This window comes from Solea solea, chromosome 2, assembly GCF_958295425.1.
Source record: "Solea solea chromosome 2, fSolSol10.1, whole genome shotgun sequence".
Classification (NCBI taxonomy): Eukaryota; Metazoa; Chordata; class Actinopteri; order Pleuronectiformes; family Soleidae; genus Solea; species Solea solea.
The window spans coordinates 19,949,159-19,969,945 of NC_081135.1; the positions used below are offsets into that span (position 1 = coordinate 19,949,159).

At 39.4% G+C, this 20,787-nt stretch overlaps 2 protein-coding genes across 6 annotated transcripts in view; one reads left to right on the forward strand and one right to left on the reverse strand.

The window, feature by feature from the left end:
• The window catches only part of nalcn (sodium leak channel, non-selective), a 63,890-nt gene extending 51,319 nt beyond the window's left edge, over window positions 1-12,571 (reverse strand). The window contains exons 1-11 of one of the 5 annotated variants that reach the window (XM_058622399.1): window positions 12,458-12,549; window positions 7,870-7,972; window positions 7,580-7,641; window positions 6,718-6,858; window positions 6,409-6,591; window positions 4,730-4,813; window positions 4,466-4,605; window positions 4,248-4,376; window positions 3,079-3,230; window positions 1,866-2,008; window positions 1,627-1,731 (exon numbers count right to left, since the gene is read on the reverse strand). In XM_058622399.1, coding sequence (XP_058478382.1) covers window positions 1,627-1,731; window positions 1,866-2,008; window positions 3,079-3,230; window positions 4,248-4,376; window positions 4,466-4,605; window positions 4,730-4,813; window positions 6,409-6,591; window positions 6,718-6,858; window positions 7,580-7,621 — 1,119 coding nt within the window. In that variant the 5' untranslated portion in view covers window positions 7,622-7,641; window positions 7,870-7,972; window positions 12,458-12,549. The other 4 variants (XM_058622401.1, XM_058622400.1, XM_058622398.1 and 1 more) reach the window with 4 other exon arrangements.
• Window positions 12,572-13,775: 1,204 nt separating this feature from the next.
• The window catches only part of itgbl1 (integrin, beta-like 1), a 38,993-nt gene continuing 31,981 nt past the window's right edge, over window positions 13,776-20,787 (forward strand). The window contains exons 1-2 of the mRNA XM_058618024.1: window positions 13,776-14,063; window positions 16,619-16,821. Coding sequence (XP_058474007.1) covers window positions 13,972-14,063; window positions 16,619-16,821 — 295 coding nt within the window. The 5' untranslated portion in view covers window positions 13,776-13,971. The remainder of the gene's footprint in view (window positions 14,064-16,618; window positions 16,822-20,787) is intronic.

The window sequence follows — 20,787 nt, forward strand, 5'->3', positions numbered from 1 at the left end:
ACCAAAGTCAGTAAAGAATCGCGGATGAAGTCTGCCACTACAAACGAAGCATTCATACATTCACAGAATAGCTAATACGTGCATAATAAGTGCCAATAAGTGAACTTTTGGGTGAATGACTCAGTAGAAGCCACAGACTGGATTTTAATTATTTTAAATGACTGTCCTTTTATGTTCACTTGGAACTTCTACGTTCACATGGGAATTTAAATCACTGCACCATTAATTGGCTCTGAAATGTACATCCAGTGCACCCTAGAGAGCCAAATGAACTTCGAAGGCCCCTGCTTGCTTTTTACACGCAGACATTTTTCAACCACTCTGCCTCTTTAGTTATTCTACTCTTTTACTTGACACCTTTTCTGCCCCTTTGATGCACTTTTTTGTCTTACACCTGTCACATTCTATCAAATCTAAGCCGAGAACAGGGCTCTCTATGCTCAGCTTTAATCCTGCGTTTTAATATGACATGACAAAGAGAATAATATCTACAGCCTGAATGTCAAACACACGGGGGTTGATTTATTTAAAAATCAAAACAGGCAAACGAAAGTAGATCTCAATGTAGTTCATCTTCATTTTCAGACCTTAATTATAAATCTGCTAATCAACAAAGGGAAGAAAAAGCCTGATCTAATGAAACCAAAGTGACTTTTAATCCATTGCCATTTTATCTGCATCACTTAACAGCCTAATCTCTACTAAAAGCCTCAATAATCAAGAGGCGACACAGCAAAGTCAAGGAATAGGAAATGTGGCATGGGTTGCGTCTCTCAGGGTTACCTTGTACCAGCCTCCCCCTCTAGGGAAAGCAGAGTAGGCAACATATTGTTTCAGCTTCAGTGACTGACAGTTAAGTGTTACACCACAGCTAATTAGTTTTTACCTCCAAGATAAAGATTGGGGCATGACAATGTCTATTACAATTAATTTTGATAAGAGCATGAAAGGCCTTTTGTTTTCAAGGTCATAGCTGTATGTGCATGAAAGAGGTGCAAGCCTGTTTTCCATGATGACACTAATAATAGTTTATAGTTTCACAAATTTCAGAGCGGTATTACACTCACCAACCACTGTATTACAGTGCACCTATTCAATTGTTTGTTATATATCTTTATATCCTTTTACCAAGTGACCAAAATACCCATTCAGTCAATCACATGGCAGCAGTTTAAGGCATCGAGGCATGTAGACATGGACAAGATGACCTGCTGAAGTTCAAACTGGGCATCAGAATGAGGAAGAATGAAAGAATGAAGGTAAAAAAAAAGCCTGGTTGAAGGCTTGAGTAAATTCTGAACTGTCTGAACTCACAACACAATGAAGCAGATGGGCTAGAGCAACAGAAGCCCACGCGCAGTGCTTCACATTATTAGATGTCCTACGCATTGGTGTACATTAAGTGTACCTGATAAAATGTATATTTTCAAATACTGAAGGTATAACAGTAATGAAAACAGTTCACACTTCAATAGTTGTCCGGCCTCCTCCATAATGCTTTGAAGGAAGTTGGCATTAAAGGATGCTTCAGAATCATACCATCAAGTTTATTATTTTTGTATAAGTTGTAAATGTGACATTTGGTGGCTCTATCTTTGGCCTCAGCTCTGAGACTGATTGTTGTACCTGTGTTGTAGCAGTAGAGGTTGTACTGCTCCTGGACCCCCACATCTGCTGAAACTGGACTCTGATTTCAGCAAACGTCTCAATGATGACAGCTATGAACACATTCTGAGAAAGAAAAAGAGAAAGTGCGAGAGGATTATGTCAATTGGCCGGGTCCTTTTGTTGTTAAACTACCCCAGGTGCCATAACATAGGAGCTCAAAGTAATGAAAAGTGCAGAGGAGAGAGATTGGCTCTAACCTTTACAAGCCATGCCAGGAAGAAAATGAGAGTTATAAAGTAGAAGTAGGAGCGCCAGCGAGGGAAACTGTCGATGGCTCTATACATAAGGAACACCCAGCCTTCCTGTGATGCAGCCTCATATACAGTGAATATACTTGTACCTAAACAAAGAGAGAAATAACAAAAGGAGACATGTGAAATGAGATGCACACCAAAGATCGCTATTGTAAAAACTGCCACTATTTGACATCCCCACCAATTAGAGACTACAGACACTTTATGCAGAGCTTCTTTTAAGCTGTAACAAAATGTACATTGTGAAAATATGAGAAATGCAGAATGTCAGCCGGTCCCACCTCTATAATGACAGGACTCTGAATTTGAACTGCTTGGCAGGTCATTAATCTGATCAACTGTTCTTTATTGCATGTCTTTGTCACTGTCACCAGCAAACGTATCCAGATCAAGCTAATAAATGTAGTTGGCTGAGCTACAAAATTGAACTTTAGGCTCTTTTGTGGTTGACATACTCTTTGCAAATGAACTGAGAGTACATTTAACATCCAGCCAATGATTATTTCATTAGGAGAAGCAACAACTTTTCATATTTATTTATGCTGACTGTTTGCCATTTGAAAGACTGACAGATTAGTGGTTCTTTTCTCTGCATACATAAAGCTCCTGATTGCATTCGACCACTTTCAGCTGACAACAATTCAGTATATACTATATCTCACAAAAAAAACACAACATGTAGTTGTTGAACCTTATAATCATGTTTTGAGTTGGAGCATGTGGGTTACAGAACAAGTTTTTGATGGGGGGGGAATCAGCGTGTTACTTCAGGTTCGATTCATTCCCATAAGTGAGATTGTTTATATAAACAGAGAGGAGACTTCTCTATAATATACTTGTAGAACCGACATGAATATTTATAAAGTATGGAGATGAGAGCATTTAACCCACACATTTTGGGCTGCATATACTTCATACAAATGGGCCATATTCCAGTGCGTAATGACTTAATGAATTACTGCTTATTTTCAAGCTCCAAGTCTCCTTCATGGCTATCTATCTATTATGTGCACTGGCAATGTGCACTGACACTGGATTAGAGCAGCAGTGCGAGACTCAATGTACATCACGCCGCTTTAATTCTACAAGTCTGCATGAAGTGAACATTTTAAAACTGTAAAACTGCATGTATGTTTCTGTACATTGTAGTTTATACCTAGCTCATTGAAGCCACTATAACCAAGCTCCTGTCGGCTGAGGCCCAGCTCTTCGAGGTCCATGCATTTGAACCCATAAGGACACTGGTAACCTTCTCCATCAGGAGAGCAATGGGTATCTGGGATTGCCAAGTTGTTCCATGACACATTACTGACCAAAGAAAAGAAGCATTATAATGTTATGTCAAATGACACTAATGGAAACAATATACACAGTAACACACACATAAAAATGAAAACACAGGTTGCGTAGGATAGAGATAACTTTAGTATCGCAGCTAATGTGACGTTCCTAGGTTACATAATCCATAGACGTGCTGCTCTGTCTCTTTTCTTTGTCTCCCTGCCATTTAGCCACAGGTGTTATTCCAGGATCTGCTTGATCTCACTAATGAAAATGAATGCCTTCAGATTGCCTGCCCAGACATTCATTTAAATTGTTTATTAAGGGGTAAAGGATCAGAAGGGATAATTTATTGCTCTATCACAAAGGCCAATCAGAGGCATAGTAGTGAATCTCAATAATGCTAATTATACTGGGCTCAATAACACCAGTGTGTCTTATCAAATAATTCACTTTTCTTGATGCCGGAGGTAAACTAATCATCTAATGAGATCCCAAATCTCCAGTATGAAAGTGACATTAATATATGGGTGAGTCAAAGACATTAGTGATATTCATGATTGTTTCTGAAAAAAATAATGAATGAATGAATTTAGCAAATTTGAAAATCTAAGTTCCTACAATTTGCTCAATGACAAACACACAAGACTGTAATGTCACAGTGAGAAATGCAACTTACATGTTGCATGAATCTATGCACATTATTCACATTCTTGTGGATTAGACAGTAATGAGGTCAATTGCAAAAATCATGCCTACTTTGTTCACAAATTTTAAATAGTTCCTGTCTCTCCCTCTGGTTTTCCCAATTCCCACAAAAACTGAGTGTGAAAAGATAGTGAGCTTTGACTTTGTGTCAAGGGCATACAGCAGCACCACATCAATTCCAAAGTGAAATGCAATATTTCTAAAATAACACAGCTAACACAGCTTAGTAAAGAAGCTTCAAATGACTGCATTTCAACAATGATGAAGATCTAATGAGAAAACACTACAAAAAGGCAATGTTGTACTTAAATACTGAAAGAAATGAAGAAATTGTACTTTTTCTGTGTATCATTAGTAACACAGTGATGGTTGAACGTTCCAAACATCTGAACACCCAAAATTCCATAGAGCAGAAGAAAAAACAGCAGGAAGATGGATACACTCCAGATCTGTTCCCCAGATCGCCTGCAAAGAAGAAGAGTGGCCAGAGACGTTAAGTCAAATGCCATATTTTCATGTAAAAACTGTACATTTGAAGAACCACAATATTGTACTTGAGAATGTTGGTGATGCGGGAGCGAGGAAGTTCGAAGCGGAAGTAGATCCTGAAGGCCCGGATCATAATCAGCGCCCGGGGGATTCTCAACATACCCCATGGAGACATCTGATCTACAAGCTCTGCTATTTCAAACACCTAAAACAAGAGAAACAGATGATCACACCAGCTACAGCAATAAATCGTTTTTGTGTCAAGCTGCGCAAAAAGTTGCAGGAGAAAAAGATTGGATAAAATGAAAAATAATAATGTTGCATTATACCTGCAGCACCAGGGACACCCAGATAAAAAATACCATGAATCCATCAAACATACACCAGCGATCTTTCACATACGAGTTATCCCCCTGTGGAGAGGACACACTTGCAGTGAGAAACAGAGGGGCGTAAAAGAGCCAGGAGAGAAGGAAAAATGAACACAAGTGAAAACAAAGAAAGCTTATGTATTCCACCGAGTACAAAACATCCTTCAGGCTTTTCATGCTAGTCTTGGCAGTTCTGAAATTGCACATAATAAGTGTCAGCCGAAATCTTCCAAAAAATCAGACAGAAAAAAGCTTTTTCTGTGATAGAAAGAAAGTGTTTGTGTTAAAAAAAAAAAAATCACACCCCAATATTCAAAGAATAACACCAAATGTTTCCAACTTGATAAAAACACACTATTAAGCCGCTGACATGTGAACAACCCATCATAAGGTCAGCAAAAATGGGAATGCTTAATTACAACTGTCAGAGAGAGAGAAGGGTTCTGAAGGGGAGGAAAGGCTGCAAATAGGAATACGTGTTCTGAAACCCTCAACAGATAAGGACCATGTTTGATTACACGCTGATGAGAACAAAAGCATGCAATTACCTCAGCACACCATGTGGAATGTGTGCTTTGCATAGACACTTTAAATAACTAGCCAGAAAATACAACTTCCAGGTGTCAATCAAAGTTATTGACATAGTGAATATATCCACTCTGGAACACTTTGAAATGCAAATGACCTAAAACTTTGACATGTGTAATTTGGCGAGGATGCGGTTTTACCTAACTTTCATGGGAAAACAAGCAATCTGCTTTTTTCGAGAACAAAGCAAAACTAAAAGAGAATGACGATTAAATGTTTCAGTTTTTATGTTTTTTTTCTTGCACTGTTGATTCTAATTCTGTGTCCTCCAGTGCCTCCCTGCTTGTTATCCTTGATTTGCCAATTAAGTTGTCCACAGTTTTTATGGTAGTAATTATGGGCCTTTCATCTGCCAGCTGTCTGTTCTTGGATGCTTCGAGAGAATGCTATCCTTCTACCTCAAATTTGAATTGTGTTTATTCATTGGAATTTGCGGCTCAATACAACCACTGACATTGAATTTGAAGTGGAGTCTGGAGTGGAACAAAAAGGCCACACTTGTGAATATCATGGACTTAGAATACAGCCCAGCATATGGTCAATATGGCCTTTACTATTTCAGTGATAATAACCAGCAATGTTACAAATTGACCCCATTGTCTCTCCATTCGGCTTGTCTCTATTACCATCTACCTCCATTGTCGTAAGCTGATATGCGTGCAAACTTTAAGGGTGTTCTATGAATGTTGTGTGTGAAAGCTTTGTCAGTGGCCCACTCCATTTTGGCAGTGACAGTCTTAGCTAAAACAGTTCAGTACTTCATGTCCTCTGTGTATAATTTTATTTTGAAAACGTCCTCCTAAATCTAACAAACACTAAAATATGACAAAAAAAACCAATAGCATTAAATTTTCCCATCAAACCACAAAACAGCTGAAACCATTTACTCACTGAAATTCATCATGTCTTTTAAATGTGTCTTTTGTTCCAGCTCACCCAAACATCATTTCTGTTCCCTACTGAGCTCTAACTTTTTATTATATTGTTAGATACACTAAAAACATTATCATTTTTCGTCATGTGCTGCATGTGACTACGTCAATAGCTACCTTGATGATTCCTCTGATGTGCATCTTGGCGATCATCTCGGCTGTGTAGAGGAACATGAGCAGTGTGTCCAGGGTGAATGTCACATACTGCAGTGGGGGGTAATGCTCGAATGTCTTGGGGGTGTTCATGCACACAGATATGACACTGATGATGGCACAGGCTCGCAGCAGAGAGTGCACCCACTGCAAGAAGGGGGCAAAAGATGAAAGAATAACACATTCTGCCATGATGTTTTGGTTTTATTATCTCCATCAATGACATAGATGGAACAGAGATGATAACGCAGGATTTTATTTCAGTAAACTCACTGGTTTGTTGATCCAGAAGATATCGGCACTGTCTGCCAGGGTCTCATCCGGCCCAAAGTCGGTCATGGGTTGGGCCTCGACCCGGGAGCTCTGTTTCCTCTTTAGCATGCTGGGGCTTGCCGTGCTATACAGAGAATGAATCTGACAGAGAGAAAGGCAGACCACACTGTGACCAAAGCGAAATGAGGTACAGTGGAACACTGGCAGCATCCAAGTCTGGGCAGTGGCAGTACCACTTTTGTCCAATCATTGGGACTATAGACTAAATATGTTGGTTTAATAGCCTATATGATTGCATACTCAGGGGCGAGGCCCTTGAATTGTCATGTTTGGCCATATTAACATACTTCTACAAGTGAAGAACTGTACAAAGAATGGTTTTAATATTATGTAAATAGGTATTAAATAAGCTGGGTGTCAATAATGGCTTCTGAGTGTAATTAAAGGTAGCATTAAGCTTAAGTATGCTGTGTAAAGTAAGCTACCCTGACTTGAATTGCCAGAACAGAGGTGTTTACTTTGAAATCAAACATGTGCTGCATTGTTGAATGGCCACCGTGATACACAACGTAGCACACATGGAACACAGGACGAGTGTATTCACATTGGAACAGCTCCAGTGACTTACCATTCAAAAAGATCCCACATGATCTTTACCGTACTGAACACCAAGGCACCAGCGGATTAAGCTGTGTAACCTACTGTACAGTGTGAGTTGGGACACTTGGCGTGAGTGTCCCTGTTTGTGTGGGTGTGATTGTGTGTATATGTTTATGCAAGAAAAGAAAACTGACTGTACAGGCCGTTTCAACTTAAGAACACAAGAAAAATGACACTCTGAATGGAGACAAAGCGCACATACCAAAGGGAAAAGTAAAGCTGAAATTGCTCCAGCACTGCACATAACATGCGATCAGGCATACCCTGTAAATAACACACAACAGTTAGTCAACATTATGGCTTATATGGTGTACAGTACACTACCCACATCTACAGTACGCTCATAGAGACAGGAATGCCCACCACGTCTGACATCAAGGCATATATGCAACACACTCTGAGTGAGTGAGGGAGTGAGTCAGTGAGTGATTGGCTGAGGTGTCGTGGAAAAAGAAGAAGATGGGGTGGAGTGAGCAGGGCCAAAGGACTCACTGTGAGACTCCTCATTGGTGCGTTCATCCCCAGGTCACAGAGGGGTGGAGAGACCAACCAGAGAGAGATGCAAAAAGGAGAATTTCCTAAAGGCCTGGAAGTCCTGCGGCAGCGGTCAGTGAATGGTAGCAGTCATAAGAACAATAACAAAAGGTGAGCGATATTCACAAGTGCTGCGAAGGACAGCGTCAGAACACAGTATACAATATCTATGCAATAGATACGGTCTACCCAACTTAGCTTTAATAATACAAAGACATACTCAGTTTATTTGAAAAAAGCTTTCTTCCCGAAAAAAAAATACCCTTATAATGTTGACTTTTCACAAATACAGTATATCAGACCATCAATGAGATTTTTAAATGAAAACTGCTTAAGTAAGATTTCTTACCCAGGACATTAAATAAATAATAAATATTTCTGTTAGAATATTCAAATGTCATTTCTCAGTAAACACCACAAGCTAAATTTAATTTATCTCCATTAAATTGGAACAGCGGTAGCCACAGCTATGACTACCTGCATGGCTGGACAGGAACATGGGGTATAGCACTTTTTTAGCAAGATAGAAAAATGACTATGAATAATAAATCTAAAGATGCCGCTGCTCATTTTAATAACATTAGCACAAACACCAACGCAAGTATGAAAGACGTTGGTAATCTGATTTGCATCAGCATTGATGAAATGTGCTCAATACCACATAGTGAAACTCAATGAACGTGTAGAAAAGACATCTGCAAGAATAGTCCTTGTTGACAACAGACACCCTTAATGTGTTTACTACATTATTTTGTCTTGTGATATCAAATAGAATAAATTCAAGGGGCAAAGTGACTTGCACTCTTCTGTTTCCAGGTGTCATTTAAAGATATTCTTAAAAGCAAAAACTTTTTTCACTTTTTCACTTGACCAAAATTGTTCACCTTTTAAAAATGAAAAGTGATCATGACGATGCAGATTGAACAATACCGCTGTATCACCCTTGTTGCTTTGTATGCTCCTACCAAGAAAAGAAACTGTCCATCCCATAAAACCTATGTAGTTAGAAGCAATTTCCCCATGTAATTGCTACACTTAACATATGCAGATGGAGACTTGAGGAAGAGTGAAAAGAAAATTACAGGGTCTAAGTGCTATTATGTGGGTGTATAGGTGGCAAAGACCGTAATTACGTTCCCATTTGGAAAAAGGACATGTTCCTCATGGGCAAGATGTGATCACTGGGCAGATTAATTGTAACTGTGAGTATGTGTTGAAGGCTATAAACTTTCTTTGCTTAAGTTTTAATCTTGAAGAAAGATCTTTGGTCGTGTCTTGATTACAGCTGACAAAAAAGTTTGGTAGCTATGGGGAGAACATTTATACAATTCTTTAAAGAATCTTTTTATTGAAATGAGTGATAGATTGCTCCATAAGTCAACAGCTATCACAGATCCAGAGTGTCTGGTCAGAGACATGGGTCTCTCAGTGGTCAGCAGGTAAATCTGAGTATCCCACAAAACTTTATCCAGTCAAGAGTAAGAACACAACCAGTTAGAGAATATCAATGTCTTCACAAGGTGATGTGGAGAGGAGGAGGAGGAGATGAATCCTTACAGACAGCAGCAATGAACAGGAAGTTAATCAAAAGTTAGTCACAAAGCCAACAAATCTGACAACAGCTCCAGTGCGTAACGTCTATTACCAAAACACTCTACTCTACTTTTTGAGACCGAGAGCTACCTGAAGGGTAGAGAATAATATGGAGGACCTACCATATTAACATTTTATGCAATGTACCATTTAAATGACGAATATTATGCATTCAATTGCATACACATTAATTCCAGTTCTTACTCCTAACGATTATCACAGTTTTTTTAAATGATTTCAATGATATTTTACTCAGTGATCATATGGATACATGCAAGTGAGGTGAAGTGAAGTGAGCCACGTTGGTGACCCCTGGCCTAGGTGATCCCACACCTCCCCCTCCCCTTTGTAGGGCTGAATGATTTTGAATAAATATCTAATTGTGATTATTTTGACAAGAATTACAAATGCAATATGATTCACGATACCAGAGGGAATGGTCATTTTTACATCTTTATTCTCATTTTCAATCAAAAAACATATTTGAAATGATTACTGTGTGCTATTTGTGCAGATCTGTGAGAAAAAAAGATGCTCTCTTCAGTCTGTAGAATAAGATGTGTAGAGATCAAGGCAATAGTTAATCTAAAATATTGGCTTTAACAAATATTGTGCCTCCTGCGATTTGAACATTTTCGATAAAATTTCAATTAACTGTTCAGCCCTACCCCTTCGCTATCACTACCCAGTTGTTAGAAGTGTTTATCCCTTCAAACTGCTGAATAACTATGTGATTTAGCATTAGAATCCACTTCTAAAACCTCCCGTGGGTGCTTCTTCACAATTTCAGCCATATTCAACTGGTTTCAGCCATCTTGTTTGACTTGTTTCAGTTAAACTGACTTGTTTTCACTCCTTCAGTTTCAGGAGTGAACAATTTGGGAAAAAAAAAAAAACATTGTAATTTTTTCTGACAGATATTGTCATTGCGATCTGATATGGATCAACATGTAACAGATATCAATTGTTGCATTTCCATTTCCATAGAAAATTGAACAATGAAGAAAAGAAAAATCAAACTGCAGCCTTTCCAATTTGCTAATTGCATTGTTTGCAATTTTGATTTGAAATTTGATTTGATTAATAATTGCTACGCCCTAGGTCGGTCATTATGTACAACAAATCACTTCCTCTGTGAAACACAGCAATGTCGCAGAGTGGCACCACAACAGAACACAGCTTTTCTGAGAGAGACAGAAAAAAAATGATCAACATTGTGTTAGCTCATTTAGCAATGGTTTGAATGTAAGGGATATTCATTTCTATTTAAAAAGGACACAGGACAGATTTAATTCTGCACCATAGGCTAGAGTGAGATTTAGGTATTCATGCAAACTGGCCTGACCTGACCACTGGTCTCCAGCAGTTTTACAGAGCTTTTTTGGGATATTTCTGTGTGATTTAGTTTGGCTTTACAGTCCACAAATGAGGCAGCAGCAGGCTGATCATTTAGCGGCATTTAGCAGCTAATGATCCAAACAGCTAAATATTTCCTTAGGGACATGGTGGAGACCTATACAGAACTATAATAAGAGACTAGCTGATGTTGCAAAATACTGTATGTTTGAAGCGTAAATAAGCAAATAATTACATATAAGCTTAGCATATAAATTAAGCAAGGAAATATATGTTTGGTTGATTATTTATTCATTGTAACAATGCTTCTTGGCAATAAATCTTATACCATTGGAAAGCCTGTTTATTTCCCTTTTAAATGGTGCCACATTTATAAGGAAAATGCATTGTGGGTTGAGCAGCATAGTTGAGTATGTGGTTTGCGCCCATGACAAACTTGGCAAATCTTCTCTGCCAATACCAAACAGCTTATTATGCTATTGACTCTAGTGTGGCATCTCCCTCACTGGAAAAATAAGGCTTGTCATCATTGGAGGCAATCTCAATGCAGAGAGATATAAAGATGAGATTCTGCAACCAGTGGCAATCCCATATCTCCACAGTGTGGGACCAAGAGGACAATGCTCGTCCCCACAAAGCGGGGTTTATCAGAGACTAACTCCAGAATTTGGATGCAAAGGATGGAATGGCCTGCTGTCCTGCAGTCCTGACCAACCATCAACCCATCAGATAGAGTGTATTGCCATTCAAATTTGTGATTGTTTCAATATCATCCACTCATGATAATGACTTTTCTCACATTTCACTCAAACACCGGTGTGATAACCAACAAATGTGTATGATCATGAATTGATAATGTTGGAACGTTTTCTTATAATATGAGATTTTATTATTATACCAACACTGCAGAGGGATTTTCACATTTACATTGTCTAGATTTAAGATTTAAATCAATGTCATTTTCTTTCAAAACAAAAAACAATACCCGAAGCGAAGGAGCAGCTTAGATACTTAAAGGCCCCACAGCTGACCCACTGTGGTCTGACCCAATGTGGTGTGACCCACTGTGGTGTGTGGTATGACCCACTGTGGCCTCGCAGGTTTCAGTGGGAAAATCCTAAAACATTTTTGAGGAACTACATGATCACCCACGTCAACATCACACAACCGGCCAAACTGGATGTTAATATTAATCATATATTAATCTATAAACGATAATGGTGCTTCATGACATCGACGGAGGCAAGGTTACTATGGAAACGAGAGCTAGGCCGCCTTATTAGCTTAAAAACAAGCGAAACACGGGATGCAAACATGATTCTTGGCCAGTATACGGTCCAAAGCTCAGCTGACGTGTTACGTGACAACCTGTCACCGTGGTTAGTGGCAGATACACGACAATATCTCATCCAGGCCTACTCCTCTGGATGATAATCTCTTCACTTCCTGGAAAACCAACATGCTAGCGCGCAGCTGCACCGAGCATCGGTCGCATCCTTTTAGCACAACCGCTGTTTGTTCAATGACACACACACACACACACACACACACACAGACAAGTGTAGCGGCGAAAAAGAAGACACGCTGAATCACTTACGAGACGAGGGTTTCCTTTATTTGCTGCGTCTCGTCCTGTCCATGACATCAGCTGTTTTCCGGCTATGTTGTGGTCGTGAGGGAGAGTGCGGGAGCGCGCAGAACATCCACACAGCACCACCAGCAGCAGCTCGTGCAACGGAGGCGCGCAGCCATCTCCATGGCAACATTTCAAGTTGCTGCATGATCTGACTGGGTTTCCTGTTGTGATGATGAATTGTAGGAGCTCAGCTATAAACACATAATATTGCAATAATAATTGTTAAAAATGTGATATTCTGCTTTTAAAATCTGCTTTAATGTGATGTGTATGTATGTACTACAGTAAATGAAATGACACTGCATATATGTTATCACTATTGTTTCTTTGCTAGAGCAGGAAAACTTTAAAAAAAAAATTGTTTTCTTCTTTTGTCTAAATCTAAACATGGAGACTGCATGCTACAGTTTTCTTTCCCTTACAGTCACAGTGACACTTTCCATGAATGTCTGGCTGAAGTGCTCATAAATTATTGATTTGAGTACAGTGCTGTCAGGTCAGCTTAGGGCAGTGAAGAGTCTCTTCGGGATTAAAGGTACACCTTCCACATCAGCCTGCTGTGTGCTCTTGACACAAGATTGTCCCTCCAGTTCAAATGATGCTGTGCCCCCAATAAATCAGCATTGCAACATGTAACAGAAAGACAATAGATGAACCTTTATTATAGAAAGGAAATTGCCAGGTTACGTTAAGGCCTATGCCTAGTAATGTGCCACTGTTTTCATCTCACAGTGTGTGTGTGAGATGAAAACAGTGGCACATTAACCCCAAACAAAACAAACACAGCAACAGGTTTGTCAGACAGAACATACATACATGTCACCACTGATTTACTTTTGTTTTTGTGAGTACAGAGTAATGAGACTACATCTGCAATTTGACAACATATGTTATTGTGTTGACAGCACACACAGCAAGGATTGATTCAAAAGACACATACTGTATGTTAATAATAGTATGTCCGCAGCCATTGATTCAGAATGGGATTCTGTCCCAACTGTGGCACGTCATGACATATCTATGACACATCATGACATATCTTCAAGATGTATAAGTGCAAGCATTGATTAAGATTTCACTCATTTTTGAGCACATCAAAAGGCCCATGCAAACTAGAATACAGCGCCATAGAGAGATCGTGTGGAGAATGAAGTGGAAAAAGAGAAAAAAGAAACAATCTGCTTCTAATTACATCTCAAACTGGTGACTAAACTTTTCATTCTGGCAGTTTTCCCCACTCCAGCTCTTGCCCAGGACTGTGTCTGAGAGTCAAGACTAATCAAAGGCACTTGTACGGAGAGGACTGTTGGCCTCTGAAGGGACTGAGCCAGTTCAGGCCAGCCTGCTGCTCTTTCTCTCCTACTCTCCTTTTCTTTTCCCTCTCACTCTGTGCTCCTGTCCTGTCAGTTTAGGGAGAGAAAGCTTGGGGAAATTCCTTTAAGCTACTTTACTTCAGGTCTCTGTGGGATTTAAACATGCACACTGAGGTTTTTGTGCAGTCCATGTTAGTGCCCGTGTTTCTGATTCTGCTCTCTACTGTGGAGGACACTTTGTTACAATCAGTGAGGTGAGTTTCCACACAGCTTTGTTTTTCTTATGTATTTTAAGGTAGTCTGGAGGATACGGGGGAAGGGGGAGGCGCAGAGTTTTGCTGACAAAGACAACATTTAAAGAGCGCAATATGGAAAAGTTCAAGAATGCCTACAGTTTGAACTTGCATTTGTTGTGCAGTGTCTTTACGCCTTTGCCAAATGTCACAATGCTACATACCAAGTACTAAGGTAACAGCTTATGATTCAAAGTTGCATAGCACTTTTTGAAACTTAAGAACATTCATTTTCATTAGAAGGACACATAGTTGACAATAAACTTAAGTTATCACACTTTTTTGTGGTCATGGGTTTGGTGAAAAGAAACTGACAGACTGAATTAAAAATAAGAAAGAAAACCAAAAAAGTATTTTTTTTTTCTCTAAACTCCATTAACTAACCTACAAATGCTATGAAATCGTAGATCAGTCATGAAGGTTGTGCAGCTTTGTCCATGTAATACTCCAGACAAGCCCAGACAACATCACAATATAAGTTATCTTTTATGGATAAAAGCCAAACCTATTATGAATTAAGTTTAGTTTTGTATACATTTTTGTGTTAACAGGTCAACAAAACTAAGCTAAGCCAAATCACCAATTTAAACGTTAAAAAAGTGGATATGACACTGTATATGAAAGGTCGAGAACACTGAATAGGAACAATACAAACAACAATGACTCTGAGTTAACCCTTTAACACCACAGCATATCACTGACGACATGTTTGCATGAATGCACTTTGCATCACCGTAGTTACGCGACGGTTTGTGCTATTTTGAAAGTTCCAACGGTTTCTGAAAGCTGAGAAGTTCCCCGTCAAAGCCAAAATGTGTTTATTACGGTAATTTCAATTTTTCAGAGAGGAGAGAGTGGAAAGAACACCTGCATATAGTTTAATTTTTGTCGCCTGTATTTGCATTGGGGGACAAATGTTATTGTAAATATGTTTTAAACTGTTCCAATTTCAAATTTAACTCGCAAAGTAAACCTCTTTGTTTTTCTTCAATTTAAATTGTTAAAACAGTATTTTAACACACAGTAAATTGTAAATAACTGCCAGATGTTGGAAATATTCAGGAAAAATGGGCAAAAACACTTAGTTACAGGACAAATTCTCATCCTTTCATGGTTAAAATAAGCACAAAAAAAAGGTTTTATCACAGTTTTATCCCTCTGGATAAGCAAATATGTCAAAGTAACTAACAGGAAGAACAAACTGCTAATGTACTTTACCACAATAGTTTGAGGCATATAATTCGACTTTCTGAGAAAAGTGAATCATATGCATGAAACTTCCTGTATGAACCAGATAAAAAAAAACACACAGATGTTATTTAGCATACACATTTAGACTGTTCTGGTGCAGCCATTATGTTTCCGAAGATAGCACCAGCCAATTTGAAACAAGCTGTAAAAAGAGATGGCTGTGCAGGTATCTCAACAGCAGGTGCAGGAAACTTGTACTTTCCGATGTGATCAGCGTCTGGTATTTAATCAAACAATCAACACTTTCTGCTTTCTCTGTTAAACCTAGAGAAAAGCTGCTGTTAGACGGACAGTGACGCCTGAAAATGGGGAGATTAGCACCATCAGTGTCTTCCTTGCCATGCATCTTCTGGATTACATAACCCGTCATTACAAAGTCCCTTGTGGCTGAGGCTGAATCATCCTGCACACCAGACAATGCTAGCACCAGCAGCAGCAGCAGCAGCAGCAGCAGCAGCAGCAGCAGCAGCACAAGCTAATAGCTAACGTAGCCTTTTTCAATTTCCTTAATGAATATCAGGAGACAGCAGTATAAAATACAACAGAACAGGGACAAGGTTGTGTTTGGCTGCACATCTGTCTGTCCTGGAAGAGGAAGAACCTCCTCTGTTGTTCCCCCTGATGTTACTTAGTTGTTCTTTACCTGAAATGATGGTTTTAGTGATTTAAAAAAAAAAGATTTCGATTTGATTTGGTCAATAGATCAATGGGTTATTGGACAAACGATTTCAGTCACACTAAAGAAGGTCAAGACTTTCATGGATGAAGCCAGTGTGAAATGGAATTTACTAACCTCCCGATGACTCATAGAACACAAATGTACAGGGTATTTCATTTTAATGGAAGTGTCACAAACTCTTTATGTGTTGATAGTTTGAAATGTCTGAAATGTCTGAAATCTCAAACTGGACACATGGCCAATATCAGTATAAGGCAAGAAAAGAATGTCTGACAGCGTCCAAATAAAACAAATCTCACAGAGCGAGTTAGAGGAGCAGAAACTGTCCTGAGTTATGCTCCACCAAATGTGAAGCTGAGCAGTCTGATAATGTCCACTGTATAGTAATTTATTTTTCCTTTAAATGTGTTCCTTCAAACGTTTTGTATAAATGAAGACACTGCTGCCAGATCTGAGGGAAAATACTTTGGCTCAGATGTGGTATTTTGTAGTTTTAAGAGTCACAGGTGGTACTACACATGGTCTTTGACCTCACAATTTTATAAAAGCTGCAGAACAACTGACCCGTCCCTCTCTCTCTCCCCAGGCAGATAGGTGGTGTGTGTAAACTGTCCACAGAGTCATCCCTGCGCCGCTGCCGCACACCCGATGGAAAGATTTGCAGTGGGAGGGGCAAATGTGAATGTGGTATCTGCATCTGCACAGCCACAGATCCAGGGAAGTTCTTTGGGCCTCGCTGCGAGTGCCACGATTGGGTCTGTGCTTCACATGATGGCAACATTTGCAACGGTGTGTATAATGATATTCTGGATGTATTTATCCACAACATAGCCGAATGATGCTGGTGCTATATAAGGAGACAAATATGTCAGAAGATCCTTTCCTCTTCTTTTATTGACATTCTGTTTGACGAAATCTCCTTTTCTCTCATGTGACTCTGCAGTTGTGTACAGACACATACCTCTGCATATTTTAAACTACTTGGGTTCAACTGTGGGTGAAGGGTCAGTAAGTGAAGTAGCACATTTCTTTTCTGTGGGCTTATGTAAGAGAGGCTTGGCAAATGGACACTTCAGCTGTGTGATTCTGTTATAGCCAGGTGCTGGAAGAAATGGAAAGCTCAAGCCAAAAAAACGTCAACCTCATCCCATTCATTTGATGTTATTTTAAAGAACGAAACAGATATTTAACAGATGCAAAGGATAATCAGTTTTTTGGTTCCACTGCTTTATGGTGTCTTTGAAAAGCCATATCACCACAGCAGTGCTTCAAAAGATTTTTATTGGAAAAAGACGACTGGTTAAAATATGTTACAGATGCCTTAGTTTATACTGGCATTTTAAGAAATGTACTGGGAGTATCATGAGTTACCCATAAGGTAACATGTCACCTTATGGGATATTTTCTTTTCATATTAGTATTCCAACAACACAGAGGTAATATCACAGCATATTCATATTTCTGTAAGGGTAACAATATGGCAAAAGTGTGGTAATAATTGTGTCATTGGCATGTTATATTATTATGTTAATACCATCTTGTTTCTGTAGTAATCACAGAGTAATACCTTCGTAATAACAATGGACAAATTAATTTTAAAATTCATGGTGATTACCATCGCAATTAATCGCACATTTTTATCTATTCTAAATGTCCCTTGATTTCTTTTTGTCCCATTATTTCTTCTCATTTTAATGCTATTATCAACATAGAAAAGGCTTGCTTTGTGCAATTATATCCTTCTTACCACATCCTTACCATTATTATTACCAAGTAAGATGGTATTACCACCTATATATTAAAAAAATATTATGATACTATTACCATGCTAAGGTGCTCGGTTGTTATACAAAAGCTGATTGAGCAGGCTGGATTCAATCAGATAAGCTGATATACAATATAGGTAAAAGAGCTGCTAATTTATTGTGTGCACCTGTCTGAAACTAATGCACAGTGTTGTTTTTATGCATCCTGGAAGCTGTGGGAAACGGTTGATCCCTGTATGTTGATGTAAGGAAGGAAAATCCTCCCCTTTGTGTCCTGTGTAGTTACTGGACTATGAGTGTCAGGGTTTAATGGAGTTACGTGCGCACTCAGGACAGGTGTAATGGAGATGTGCGTGTGCTTATGTGATGTGTGCGTGTGTGTGTGAGAGTGCACGTGAGGGGTAGTGATTTATTTGGGCAGACAAGTTCGCTGCTGTGAGGAGCTCATTATGGTCCAGCAGTCTGGAGTGAGAAGGCCCTGCCTCAGCCCTGATAATGGGGTTTCACTCACTGGTACACACTCTGCAAATGGATCCAAGATGCATCACAAGAAGAATGGGTTTTCACACCCCGACACTCACATTCCTGTACAGCTATCTTAGTGAGGACACTCCTACCTAAACATATCCTATTCTTAGTCTAATTCTAGCCCTAACCCTTAAACAGAGTCTTAACCCTGGAAAGGCGCTTAAAAGTTGTGAGGACACGCAAAAAGTCCTCACTCTCCCAAAATGTCCTTGTTTTTTTTTCCACAAAGATATACATATAAGTACACACAAACACAGTTATCTGGCATATTCACAAAATTCACATTTGCACAAGTAGCCACATACTTTCACAGTCATATTCCCATGTGCATATAGGGTCCAACTGTTATACTCAAAGCATATTGAAAAGAACACCCCCCCATTGCTCAATGGTCCATGGAGCATGCCCATTCTGCCGTCTGAAATCGGCAGCCAATTTCTCTCCCTGCGGCTTCCTTATCTCTGCCTCTCACAACCAACCACTGATAAGATCTGATAGATTTTTCCTCCTCGGGGATAAACTGTGTGATTTTTCTTTCCAAAAACATTAGCTTTCCTGGCATTCAGTTATTCCTTTAACTTGGATGGCATTCATCTGACAAAAAAACAGTATATTTCAGTTCTTCTCGTTTAGAGCCAGTCAATCAGGACAAAGTGGCTGCTTGACTTGAAGGCAATAGTTTCATTAGGAATATCCTAAATTATGGAATGAACTATTGTTGTCTTGTCCTCTCAAAATAAGTGTAGATAAAATATTATAATATTATAACTGTTATAAATTGTGTTTTATGGAACTGTTGTGTCCTCACAGCTATGGATCTGTTTCTATTTGTGGTGATTTTTCATGGTCTTTCCTTTTGGTGCATGGGTTTCTTATGTGTCCAATCAATTCACATGCAAATCGAAACTGGAAACACTGTATATGCATCTGTACAGAAAATAGAAACTGCCCAATCCAGGCATTGGATGGCGGCATTAAAGGAGCATGTGGGCGTAGTTCATATACTGTATATTTTCTTAAGGGATGTTTAGAGGAGAATGAAGAGTCCCAGGGCGCGTCTACGTGCAGTGCATTTTCTATCACACATCTGTCATACCCATTCATACACTGGCTGGTGCAGCCATCAGGAGCAACTTGTGGTTAAGTGTCTTGCCCAGGGACACGTGTAGACTAGTGGAGCCGAGTATGAAAACGTCTATTTGAAACATGACCCACGTACCAGCAAATTTTCTTGTCTGCATTTTTGATCCTGCAAATATAACCTTGTCAAAAAAAAGGATTTCCATTCCTTATGCAATTCGCACAGGAACATATTTGTCGTCGCTATCAACCATTTCTGTTGAATAGGAATGTGATTTTGTAGGACGTACACAAAGTCACGTGTCTTCCCCTCTAGCACATCCCACGTTATAGCAGAGCAATGAGACGATGACACAGACTAACAGCTGTTAACCAACTGTGTAAATCCTCCTTGTTATTTCAGGCTATTTTAACCGTCCTCATCTGTTTCCTCTGTTCAACATAAGCTGGAGCATATGCAGAAAGTAATAGGGTCTTAGGTACAATCGAAATGTTAATTGTTAATGTGTATCCATGGCATTTCTAGAATCACACCTCTGTTGTCTAGAATGAAGGTCAACATGATAGTGTTTCTAGTCTCTTTTCACAGCCATCCCTATTTTTGTTTTTGTTGAATCTCTCTCTCTCTCTCTCTCTCCCTGTCTGTGCTGAAATGAGCAACATATTTTTGTCTGGTGTGTGTGACAGGCTGTGCTTCATTGTGATTTACTGTATGGTCTCTTTCCATTGTCAAAAACACACAGGGTGGCCCAGGGAGCTGCAGGCTTGAGCTGTCCCAGTTAAAGAAAAACACTAAATAATCAACTTGTTAGTAATTACTGATACCCTATCCAGTAGCATTAGACCATTATGCTACAGCTGAACCATTTACTGATCAATTGCCTTTGAGTTCAGGGTTGATTGGAACAAGATATCACTTATTGTAATAATACACAACATGTTCTTATCAAACACAGATCACTGGTTCTCTATGTGTCTGGAAACCAACGTGCTACCAATGTGGATTTCAGCAGAGAGCCAAGCAAGTCTGCAGTCCAAAACAACTTGTGTTTTTTTATTTTTCTCATGACTTTAGCGTATGAGTCCCTCTAACACCATCTCAAAGGAGCAGTTCAGGCGGGACATGGCCTACAAAAATGAAAACTTTTTCTCTTTCGACTAAAACACACACACACACACACACACACACCCCTTTCAGGCAAATGGTTTTCATAGCCTCTGTTCTGTCTCTGGCTCAGCTGCTGGCCTGTTCCTCCTGCCAGAGAGGCAGAGAAGATCCCACCCAAGGGGGGTTCGTGTCAGCAGCACATAAGAGGCCAGTTTGGCCTCTGCTGCTCCAAAATCAAACTCCTCCAGATACATTTTCTGTCAGTGTTACATA